General features: G+C 35.4%; 2 protein-coding genes across 2 annotated transcripts; both read left to right on the top strand.

The window, feature by feature from the left end:
* Window positions 1-1756: 1756 nt before the first annotated feature.
* Window positions 1757-7708, top strand: LOC124636778 (calcium-binding protein P-like). Its single transcript, XM_047172920.1, has 4 exons — window positions 1757-1889; window positions 2694-3127; window positions 4661-4873; window positions 6904-7708. The coding sequence occupies exons 1-4, from the start codon at window positions 1881-1883 to the stop codon at window positions 7166-7168; spliced, it is 921 nt and encodes a 306-aa protein (XP_047028876.1). The 5' UTR covers window positions 1757-1880; the 3' UTR covers window positions 7169-7708.
* A 1458-nt stretch (window positions 7709-9166) lies between these two features.
* Window positions 9167-12248, top strand: LOC124637211. Its single transcript, XM_047173573.1, has 3 exons — window positions 9167-9845; window positions 9924-10136; window positions 10251-12248. The coding sequence occupies exons 1-3, from the start codon at window positions 9244-9246 to the stop codon at window positions 12139-12141; spliced, it is 2706 nt and encodes a 901-aa protein (XP_047029529.1). The 5' UTR covers window positions 9167-9243; the 3' UTR covers window positions 12142-12248.
* The last annotated feature ends 215 nt before the right edge of the window (window positions 12249-12463 follow it).

Raw genomic sequence — 12463 nt, 5'->3', positions numbered from 1 at the left:
AAGAAGATAATACCTAAAGAAAAATAACCAAATTCCATAGGTACCGGGATCTTGTCATGCCTCGTAATTAAGAGAAGTTATGATTTTTGACAGGTTCTGCGGTCAAGCTTTCCTGATGCAATGCACCTAACTTCCTTTTATTTAATAAAATCGTATATTTGGGGATTCCCTGTGTCCTTGTGAGTTATCTGACGTCCATGCTCGCATACACGTAAACTTAATAAATTGGGATGTGCTATCAAGATTAGGACACAAGAATTTGCAAAGTTTTAATACAATTATTTATAACGTAAAGGAATTTGGATGTAGCCGTAAAGGGGCTGAAACTTTTGAGGAAAACCATCGTAATTTTATGTCATTTGTATCTTATGTTTAGGGTAAATGTAACATTATAAATAAATAATCAGTTTAAAACAATCCTTATATTCGACACTTCCTTCAAATAATAAATCGAAATCCAAATCGTTGCTCCCTCTCACACAAATTGCACGATTTCAACCACTATTTCATCATCTAAAAAAAGTTCTATTATTTTAAAGTTTTCACAAAATGAAATAAGCTTCATCAGAAACCCATTTATTCAAATGCAAATCCACGTCCATATATCATAAAAATCAACATTTACTCACTTTTACACATGGTAATGTTAGATTTGCATACCAAATTCCCATAACACGGGAAATTAAAAGGATACAAAATGTCCTGTCCGTTATTTCGATGCAGAACAGAAAATTCCTTCAGTTTTAGTCATACAAACATACTATTTGTATGATAAAATGTTTTATAAGTTACCTGTATGAGATGGGATATTTTAATACGCTACACACGTCCATTTTGCTCTGTATTAAGTCAAAAATACATAAATATGATGAAGATAAAGTACAGTCTAGTAAAGTCGGTAGCTTTGTAGAATTAAAATGTTAAAACAAGTTGGTTGGTGCACGTAAAACTTAACGTTTAATGACAACTAGGGTGCGCCTGCGTAGTTACTTCCTTATAAATAAATAGGACCTATTAAATTATAAACCTACCTACACAGGGAAGTATCAAAATTTCTGTATACTAGAATCTGGGCGTAGAGCATTTGAGAATGCATTGTGAAGAAAACTCAACGAAATATCTTTCAGTTCAGTAATATTGCATAATATTTCTGCAGTATCCGTGATAAAATGTTTCTACTATTTTCCTTATTTAACTAAACAAAAACACTTAATTGTAAATCTATATGGTGTTCATAATAAAATATCGAACTTAATTTTCTATTACACCTATGATATAACACAAACCTTGAGTCCTACACAAAACCCAAGCAAAAATTGTTGACTTAACTCAAAATGAATCACACAAGCAAGTGCAATCCTTACAAATCAATTAGAACTATTCTCATCACAATGTTTCTGTCAAGTGCTAAGTAGTTGGTTAAACAAACGTAACTTACGCCCACAACTCGTTATGAATGAAGCACTTGCAAGCCCATTCATTTCTGTAGTTCATTAATAGACTTAGAAATACTACTGCGCTTTTCAAGTACTTAAAGGAAAACAGTATTTAAATTGTAGAGCTTATTTGTGCTATTTACTTTGTTATTATCACATATTTATTTTTGTTGCTTCAAAACTATAAATCACATATTTACACGGAGAATAATTAACTGACTTTTCCCACATTCACTGTTGGAATGCAATAAACACAGTAACGTCTCAATAAATTTCATTTTACCTAAAATCACAATTTATTAATCATATGTGTGATCTAAGAGCGAGGTCATTGTGCGCTTGCTCAGATGCGCGAACGCATGAGGACGCAGGATATTTTGCTATAAAAATGTGGGGCGACCCCTTGTGACCACAGTATCGAACGAGGATCGAAAGGACACAGACATGAAACTGGTGAGTCCTTCGAAATTTAGTTTCGTGATAGTGCGTGTGAAATAAAATAAAATATTTCGAAAAAAAACAGTGAAAAAAAAGTTAATAAAAAGATTTTTTTGTTTAATCTGTGCTCGCCTGTACCGTTTTTTAAGTTCAATATTTTCCGTAAAATATTTTTCAATCATATAACTAAGTGCAATTTGCTGAAATAAAATAATTAAATTGTTCACGTCAATTTCAAAATTAATAAAAAGAACTCTTAATTAAATGTAATTAGACCATTTTGAATGCGAAGCATTTAATTAAGGGCGAACTTGAAAAATAAAAACGTTTTATATCCAAAATCTTGTTACGATTCATTAATTGAGCTTACAATTTGAAGTATCAATTTAATTTAAATTCGAAACGGGATAAATCTTATGAAGTTTGAAGCGATACTGTTATTTCATCTCTAAATCTTATTCTAAAACGTATTTAAGTAAATCTCAGTTCTTAATGAAACTGTCAATACTTCAGCTACCATGTTATAATGCGGTAAAAAACTTAGCAAATTAAACTTCATAATTAGTGCTATTTATCTTGGTCCGAAATCTCACAACAGAATGGGAAAAACAGTACCTAAACTGACTCAAAACATAAAAACTAAGAATCAGTCAATGTCTTTTTTAACTCTATGAAATAAAATTATGTAAAAAGTTTTGGGAACCTCAGCCAAGATTGACTACTACTGATACTGATACTACTACTGATACTGATACTACTACTGATACTCAGTTTGCGAGAATTTATGTACTAACTAATATATTATAATTTCTTCCACAGCTGCTCATCTTCGCCGCCATCTTGGCGTTCTCTCTCGCCGAAGAAGAGAAGAAGAAGGAGGAATTAATAGACGACTCTCAAGCCGAAGCATCCGCCTCCATCGAGCTTTTGAAGGAAGGTGCAGATCTTAAGACTGCTGCGAGTACGTACAATTCATACGTGCCCCCGAGCCAGAGACCACCGCAATGGAATGCGCCGAACTACGTCCAACCTCCTCAGAACACGTGGCTGCCTCCTAAAGAGCCCGTCAAGCCTATCCAGCCAGTGTTCACCGGTGTGTCTCCTGGTGTACCCGCTGGTGTTCAGAATGACTACTATAGTGGCCACAACCAACAATGGAGCACGCCTGTCTACCACCCTCCTACTACCACCACCCCTGTGCCGGTGATCAAGAACGAGCAGTACTTCGGGGATAATGGATACTACAAATACGAGTAAGTTCCTTTTTTTTTATTTTGTCATATTTTCTTTGATGTACAGAAAAATGACAGTAACATACCACGACATACCACATTAAGTTAGATTTAAAAAATAATCACATAACCATTTCAGCGTAGAATCTTGCGAATAAACTCGTGTAGCACATTTCATTAAGTAATTCCATCCATAAAGGGATTGTAAACCTAAGACTGAAAATGAACACGCCTTTACGTAACATAGTGTAAAGATCTGAAAATCCGATAGCTGTAATCTTGACAAAATGCGGTAAACTGTAGCAAGTAATGAAGCTTTACACGCTTATATATTTAAGCCTACGTAGATATATTTAACAGCCTTTGTATTTAATCGAGTACATATACACTCATTAGCAAGCTTGTTCAAATAATCGATTCAACTAGATTGTTTGAAGCACTGAACCGCATAATTCTATAATATTTTAATTATTCTCAAAACTTCGTAATTTCGTAAATGTACAAAACTCAAATGAAGCACGAAGTATGGGACCATTGTCCTTGACAATCATACCCGTGTCAAAAATGCAAATATTATGTAAAAGATCTGTATTATGATGACACAGTCCCTAACGGTCACACAACGAACATACAGGTTCCAAAAATCCCAGGTCATCTTACCCATAACTGTTCAGACCATCAGACCTTCGAAAAGGTCCTAATTGTATGTAGAACCCATAATAACTGTTTATTCATCGTCATCCGCAGGTAAAATGTCCAAATTTTTAAACAAGTTTACCGCTTTCCGAATCGAATTTATTGATCCATAATTTTTATGATATCTCCGTTGTATCGGAATTTCGGTTTCGCGTTTCCGTATACAGTATCTTTCTAGGAGAATTATAGAATTAATGAGAAATAAATTAACGGTCTGTTCTATTGATCTACAAAATATTGGTACCACCATTGTTTTGTAGATAAACTGCTTTTATGGTGGTTTAGGTACTACTCAAACGGATGATATAAGTAGGGTGGATAAAAAACTGTTTAGTACATCCCGTGGTGATGGTTATCTTTATAGTGTGGCAGGCCTTGAAAAATACTGGCACGCGTACTAAGAGTCACATTTGTCCTTACCAACCTATAGTGTTTATTATCTCCTCAATGAATGTTTATATGGAAATCACCAAAGTTTTAGACCATCATAACCGCATTGTCGTGGAAGTTGTCCTCAACTAATAATACAATTCCTTCGCAAATTCTACTAGTTCTGTCAAGTTTTCTTAGTAATAAGTTGCTACGATGAGAAAAGCAGACTACTTTGACAGTATGAAAGAACCTTCATATTCATATTCGTCCATATTCATATGAATATAAACTGAATTTTTGAAGTGTGAAATTGTGTGTACAACAACAAAAACAGGTACAAAAAAACTATATTTATATAAACCACACTTCAAAGACTAAGTTCAATATTTGTTCTAGTAGTAAACTTGAACTTCACCATTTGCACTTTTGTAAACTCAACCTATTGCTACAGTACAAATAGTAAATACTGTCTCATTTTGTCCACAGATACCAAATCGCTGACGGTACCCACGTTGGTGAAGAAGGTTACTACACAGACGCTAACCAGTCAGACGAGAGCCTCGTGAAGAAAGGCTGGTACTCATATCTAGGTGCTGATGGCAAGACCTACACTGTCACCTACTGGGCTGATAAGACCGGCTTCCATGCGTATGGTGACCATCTCCCTACTCCTCCCCCTGTGCCTGCCGCTATCCAAGCGTAAGTATTCAATTTTAATTCAATATTAGTTATTATTCTTAGCCTTGATTTCGGTTATATTGGGTTTGTATTCATGGCAGATACAAACAGGTACATAGATTACTTTTTTATAATTATCCTTAAGTAAGTAACTAGGCTATTGTTTTCGGTCAGTAATTCATAAAATATTGTCTGAAAGTAAAACTATACATTCCGACAGTATAATCAAAATTAAGATCAAAAGTGTAAGTTTTGAATATTATCGATTTCTTTCGTAGAAAGTTAATCTATAAAAAATAATTTCTCAAATTGCTCATTAATATTAATGGCTTAAAAAAACAATTGATTAACGATTAGATTTATAAACTCATTATTTTCCCACAAATCGGAATCGAACGTAGAATTTTAACAATGGAAGACGCGGTCCCGTGGTTTGTTGTGTTCCCCTTATTTTCCTGAACCAAGAGGCGTGTTGTTGAGTGAGTTATAGCCTGAGTTGTTTGTCATAGCCGTAACAAATAGCGACAAATAACACAGCATAAAACAAACATAAGTTTTAGAAAATGTTCGCGTAAAAACGAAAGTGTTTTCTAACTGGGATAACCGTTACTTAGAGATTATAGATTTTTCTGTATTTTTTAAAGTGTGACTCACGCAATTATTCTGATTTTATTATCAAACCGGTCTTTTAATGGAACCAATTCAGATTAAAATATATGCTTGAATATAGACCAAATGGAAATAAAAAGTCATAATGCTACTTTTCATACAGCTGGGTTTGCTGTACCTAATATTTACAAACAAATGAGCCTCCACGAGATCAATCACTGAGTTCTTATTTACATGAATCGAATCTATTTCATCATCATCAGCCTATAGCAGTCCACTGCTGGACATAGGCCTCTCCAAGTGCACGCCACTGAGGTCGATTTTCGGCTGCTCGCATCCAGCTCCTGCCAGCCGTCTTGCGCAAGTCATCACTCCACCGTGCCTGAGGACATCCTACACTACGTTTGCCGAGGCGTGGAACGGCGCGAATCTATTTAGTTAAAGTTGAACAAAGAAACATCATCTACATAAAAGAACAATGTGCAGAACATTAAATCGCTTAAACGTAACACCCACTAAAATGACATGTCTCAATTACAGAACAACGTTCAACACAACGCCCATTTAAAATAACAAAATAAAAATGGCAATATTACAGTTACCAGACAAAAATACATATGACATACTACCAAATAGAGTTAGTAACATTGGTTAACGAAGTATGAGAAACATAAAATGTCCGCCTCCTTGTCATATCGGAGTTAAAATTAACATATAACATAATAGATGGTGGGTCAAGATGTTAAATAGTTGTTTTAAATGTAGCATTAATCAACTAGCTAGAAGATACACTCTTGTTAAGCGTTTAAGTGTTGACTATATTTTTTATGTGCTTACACATTTATGTTTTGTGATATCTGTTAATCGATTACGTCATCACAATTAACCCACAAAAAATAGAAAACTTATAAAAATATTATATATTGGAAGTTGGAAAAGAACAGTTATTATTGATTGTCATTTATATAGACAAATTACGAGTAGGAGTCAGCCAAATAATATAGATAGTCTAGCATAGATAGATGAGTATACTTGGCTCGCCAAATATAGTCGACGTAACGGTACACCAACATTTTACCAAGTAAATAACTTATTGCTTGACAGATTTTTATGGGACATTTACGTTATCTTGACTATAAAAACGACGTCTCCTTCGCTTTATATCTGAGACACTGTCGGATGACATAATCGTTCAACCTCAAGATCACCGATTTGGAATTTGCTGCGTAGAACTTGAGACCGTAAATTAATATTGTTAACACTACCTACTGAAGTAACTTATTTGCTGTTTAAGGAGTTCCCTATGAGATAACTAGGATTGAACATTACCCTATATCCTTTTCTTAATTTTTAATCAATGTGAACCACCATAAGGATTACATCAATATCGCTATAATTCATCTGCATCACCTCATGAAAACATTCATATATATTTGTTACAGTGCTCTCGACAAGGAACAAGCTGATAAAATCAAGCCCCTACAAGACTCGACGACGCAAGCTCCTCAAATCTTCTACCCAACCCAGGCTCCTGCATATGTTCCTCCCCAACAGCCAGCCTACGTGCCTCAACAGCCAGCCTACGTACCACCTCAGCAGACTTATGTACCCCCCCAGCAGACTTACTACCCCCCTCAACAGACTTACTACCCGCCCCAGCAATCCTACTATCCCAACCAACAAACCTACTATCCCAACCAAGTTTAACTCTTAAATAGCTAGCTAGCCTTAAACTCCGTGGTACATGGATAATGCAAACAACGACCATAGAGATTATTTATGTATGAAAAGTGACAGTCTGTTGTCTTCTGTACATTAAAACGTCTCGTGTTAAATATTTATCGTCATTTGTCGAAAGTACTGTGATAAAAGCAACTTTCTTGAGATCATAATCGTTTTAAGATAATGCGAGCAAGATACGAAATTTTGCTTCCCGCAGCGGCTATAAAAAGTAATGTCTTAAAAGTATTTTCTCGCCTTATTGTAGTAACATTGTATTCCTCTAATTATATCGATGAATTTTAATGTACAGAGACACTTCGCGCTATAGGTATACGAATAATATTACCTCTGAACGATTTTAATGATGTAAATCGATTCGATCGATTAGAGTCAGTGATCTTAGTCACGATTATGAATTGTGAATCCGATCACTGATCCAGGCATGACAGGTTTTGTGATAGTATTGTATGTTCAAAGCCAGTGATATGTGATGTATTGGTAATCAATAAATAAGTTTTGTATATATTTTCTTGTTTTATTTGACTTGCGATACCTACCTGTTGAATATGTATGGTTCAGATCAGAACAATAGTAAAATGCAAAATGATACAAACAATTATGCAATAGTAGATAGTTACAATGGGCAGTCTTGCCGATAACAAACAATTTCATACAGATATCCTTTGGATAGAGTTGTCATATATAGAAATGGATTTCACTAAAAGGCAAAATAAAACGAACATTTTATATAAAAAAACAATGATTACATGTTAATAAAAAATATGTAAACATAACACCATCAAGACTTTCATTTTCATGAAAATATAAAAGCAATTTAGGGTCCAATTTAAATACACTAAAATAACAGTAAATGTTAATAAAACCAAAGAAAACAAATAAGGACTTTCCAATGCACAAAAAAAAATATTTTAACAAGAGTCCCATGACAATATTAACGAGCTATAAAAATAACCCATTTCCAACATACAGAGCGGGTAATTTAACCGCGGTAGGTTTTAACCAAAATTCTTCAAAACTGGTTTTTGGGCCATTGACTCGACTTTGACCATTACAGAACTTGCATCACTTTACGACATGCGAATTTAGGATGGCCGCATAAAAACCTTCAATTTATCTTGCAATTTATCGAACGCTGCCTCTCCGTATCCGCCTCGGGGGTTTTTGATCCCTTTAATTAATTAAACTCCATGATTCACTTCTTCTTTTTGTGTTTCTTTCATTAGAAACACTTCGTATTTCAGTTGATTTTATTTCGTGTAACAATTGGATTTCGGCATAGATTGACAATACCCTTATTCTTCCATTGTTTTATATAAACCTATTACATAAGACTACTTATGCACTATGCACATGAATTCATATTTACACGAAAAACAAAAAACAACGCATTCGTCATTTCTACAATCAATGCATTGCACAGAAATTTTCATTCTTCAGCTTTTTACGGTACCGAGCATACGTTTTCTGAGGTAATTGACTCGAATAAGTAGTTATAAAAACGTCGAAGATACGGTCATCTGAACACACCCAAATACTTTTTAAGTAAATTATCCTTCATAAAGACTGGCAAGCAAACGTCGTTCAATGGCGCTTTTACTTTGAAGCCTTAATTACATCCCAAGCCGGTGCAGTATCGGATACCTGATAAAAACAACAACGAAGCAAAAAGCGTGCATCGAAGAAGAGAAACGTTGTCCGAGCGATCTCTTTCACGAATGCCTGGACACATCTCGCGTGCGTATAAATATATGCGGAATTCATTTTCATTACCAGTCTATTTTCCACAAGTGCTAAAGTGTGACGTGAAAATTGTTATCAAAAACATTCACAGCTTCAAGAAAAATGAAGCTGGTAAGTGGAAAGTGTTTGTGTTGTTATCGTGAGCACGGATTTTTTGGGATACAAACCGTAAGTTGGTGCTCAAATTATTAACGTAATAAATTATTTTTCAGATACCGCTAATAATTTTGACGATAAGTTTAGCAGTGGACAATAAAGCTCATGAACATTTCACTTTCCCACCACAATTTCAACATGGTATGTTTACATCTGAAAAGAATCCTTACTTGCCACCTGAAGCCCATACTCCTGTTCCATATTTCCAAATGAATGGTATAAATAAATTACCATTTCCATATCTCCCCCCAACGGCTACAAAAGCTCCAATCAGTTACCCCTCACCGTTTCCAATGATAATGTCCACTACCATACGACCATCAAAAATCGACGACGATGATGAAGACGAAGATGAAAAATCAACAACACAGATATCACCACATTTGCAAAACAAGTTTAATCGTACTGAAAGGATGACACCTCAAAAACTTGAAAGAAGAGCAGTAAGACCTGTACCAAAGATATTTCATAATCCCATAGATAGAATAGATACGAAACTACCTTTCCAATTTAACTCTAACCCTGAACCTGCAACACAAGGTGGAGCCATGCCTACAATGGCGCCCCGAAGTATTAGTATAATGGATATACGTGATCACAATATGGATCAGATCAAAGCTGCAAGTTTTCCAGGTGCGCAATATGTGCCACAGCCGGGTAATTTTATCTCTTCTACAACAGAAACCGCGATACCCATTCTACGTTTATCAAACGAAATGGATTTAGATGGGAGCTTTAGTTATGAGTGAGTAGGTCTTATATATTTTAATAGTTCATCATCACATCAGTACTTGATTCATGACTAATCTCTGTCTTCTTTTAGGGCTTTGGGAGCAGACCAGACCCATTATGTACAACACAGTCGCATGGAAAACCTTGGTACTGGTAAAGACGAACAAGTAGTTGAGGGATCATATTCCTATGTTGGAGATAATGGCAAGACATATACGGTCCACTATATTGCTGATGTGAATGGTTTTAGAGCTAGCGGTGACCACTTACCTGTAGCTCCACCTATTCCAGAAATTATACAAAGGCATGTATAAGTTAATGTATTATTTTTTTTCCTAAAAGTGATCTATCTTTTAACAGCATTTATTCCATTCGCACAATAGGATATCTTATTAACAAATAAATATTTTGTTTACAGAGCAATTCAGTACAATTTGGCGGAAGAGTCCAAAAAGCCACCGCACTTAAAGTCGTGGAATGAGGAGCAGCAGGAAAACGAATTAAGTGAAAGCGAAAAACGACAGCAGTTTGCTGTCTCACCGCCACGACTTAGCAGTTTATTTACGGGGAAAACTCCTGAATCATTTTCGCATAGTTTTTCACAACCACCTAACACACAAAATAATTTAGTAGCCGCAGCGAGTTCACAAAGTCCGGTTCAAGCCAACATAGACTACTCCGATCAAATGCAAAACAAACAAAACAGTGGAACAATTTCCCCACAAATAACTTTTCTGGCTTCACAGGGTGCTCACGTTCCGTCTGCTAACGCACCTCAACAAACAATTAATAGGATGTTTACTACTGAGAAATCAGCTATGCCTCAGTTGGTCAATTATGAAGCTAACATGAAAGCAAACGAACAAGAAAATAATAAAGCATTATGGAGGTGGCAATACGGCATCAACGCTAATGCCAACCAAAATATGGAGAAAAATTCAATTTCAAGATCATTCGGCGCCGATGACATTGTTATTAATTTTAACGACATGACCTCAGAGCAGTACACTAAGATGTTAACGCAACATCTAGAACCTGATGTGAATCACCATACTGACAACAAAAAGCATGTTCAAAGTGTATTCGTAAGAGATAGTGATTATTACAGCGATGATAAATCGAGCTTAGAAAATAATTATCAAGGGTTTAATGATAATTTAGCGCCAGAACCTTCTGATAGTGGTGACGAGAACCAATACTCTACAGTTGTAACAGTAACGAACGATGACGAGGAATTCACAAATAGATATGACACTGAAAGAAATAATCTACAGAGTTCTGTTGGTCCAAAACAGTTCGCTTTTGATAATGATCAAACTTCTCGGCCAAAACTTATTACGCAACAACAATTTGTCCCTAAGAGTCAAACCGTAACTCAAACTTACGATTACGAAGATGATGATAATTTCGAATCTAGAAAGACTAAAATACTGAATGCTTATGACAGTTATGATATGAATTTAACAGTATTGCCTTTAACTCAACAAACATATAAAACTCAATCTATCAACGATACCAAAATCACAACAAAAATGACAGTTAGCCAAGAAACACCCACATCACCAACCCAAGAAACCTCGCCATCCCCACCATCCCCACCAAGCCCACCCTCCACTACTACTACTTACTCTACTACTATGACAATTCCAGTTTCTTCACCATTCAGAACCAGTTTAAGGTTCACAGATTTCATTGTACCTGAAAATAGGCCAAGTTTCAAACCACTTTTTAAATTTACCGAACCGCCAGAAATAAGTTCTACTACACAGAGTTCTACCACAGAGTCAAATATCAGGCAAGCAATTGAAGAAAATATTTTTTTGAAAAACCTACTTAGAAGTAACCCAAATAAGTATGAGGTCTACAACAGGATAAGAGAAGAGAATCATATTAAAAACCTTCATGTCAGGCCTCATCAGCCTAAGCCTCCAAATGAAATTAAAACCGCAAGCAAAAAGCCTGTGGACATCGCTGACATACTAAATTACATTAGTAGAAGTCACTTTGAATCGAACAAATTAAAATTAAGTGGATATAAAGGGACCTATTCAGCAGAAGAGGACGAATTGGAGGCCGAGGAGAATAAGAACCGAAATTATCGTAATCTACCAGAACAGAAAGAGTTACAAGGAGTTATAAAAAACTACAAAGTTCTCAATAGAAACAACAACTTATCAAAAGGTGAACGATATGTTGAGGATGGATTGAAAAGGAATTTAAGTCCACCGCCTTTAAAACCTGTCAGTTTGCCACCATTGGGGCGCGCTGGACCTTCTATGAAAAGTTACCTGCCTCCAGTCTACGTGTAAATAACAAAATCCTGTGATTAATTTAAATGCTTTCGTAAGTTTATATTTGTTTTGTAAATATCAATTTCTGCATTTACTAGGGTAAGTATTTGAATAAATGTTTCACATAAAACCACCATATTGGTCTATTTATTGACCTCCATCAGAGGCTCCGCTCATTATCTTTAAAAACTTTAAGTTCCCGACTAAGAAATACTCTTATTTCGTAAAATTATATCTTAACCAAAACTATTTCAGTAACATAGCAACGTTGTATTAGAAAATTAATAGTGGAGCATGGCGCTGAAAGCATAAGTAAATATCGCGTGCGGATCTCAGATGC

Source organism: Helicoverpa zea, chromosome 15, assembly GCF_022581195.2.
Source record: "Helicoverpa zea isolate HzStark_Cry1AcR chromosome 15, ilHelZeax1.1, whole genome shotgun sequence".
Classification (NCBI taxonomy): domain Eukaryota; kingdom Metazoa; phylum Arthropoda; class Insecta; order Lepidoptera; family Noctuidae; genus Helicoverpa; species Helicoverpa zea.
This window is presented reverse-complemented; position numbering and strand designations above follow the sequence as displayed.

What these genes read in the sequence shown, in the direction of transcription:
- LOC124636778 (XM_047172920.1), top strand. An exon ending in AATGGATACTACAAATACGA is followed by an intron (nt 3,128 to 4,660) that starts GTAAGTTCCTTT and finishes TTTTGTCCACAG; the next exon opens with ATACCAAATCGCTGACGGTA. An exon ending in GTGCCTGCCGCTATCCAAGC is followed by an intron (nt 4,874 to 6,903) that starts GTAAGTATTCAA and finishes TATTTGTTACAG; the next exon opens with TGCTCTCGACAAGGAACAAG.
- LOC124637211 (XM_047173573.1), top strand. Translation starts at nt 9,244, where the DNA reads ATGTTTACATCTGAAAAGAATCCTTACTTGCCACCTGAAGCCCATACT. An exon ending in GATGGGAGCTTTAGTTATGA is followed by an intron (nt 9,846 to 9,923) that starts GTGAGTAGGTCT and finishes GTCTTCTTTTAG; the next exon opens with GGCTTTGGGAGCAGACCAGA. An exon ending in ATTCCAGAAATTATACAAAG is followed by an intron (nt 10,137 to 10,250) that starts GCATGTATAAGT and finishes TTTTGTTTACAG; the next exon opens with AGCAATTCAGTACAATTTGG.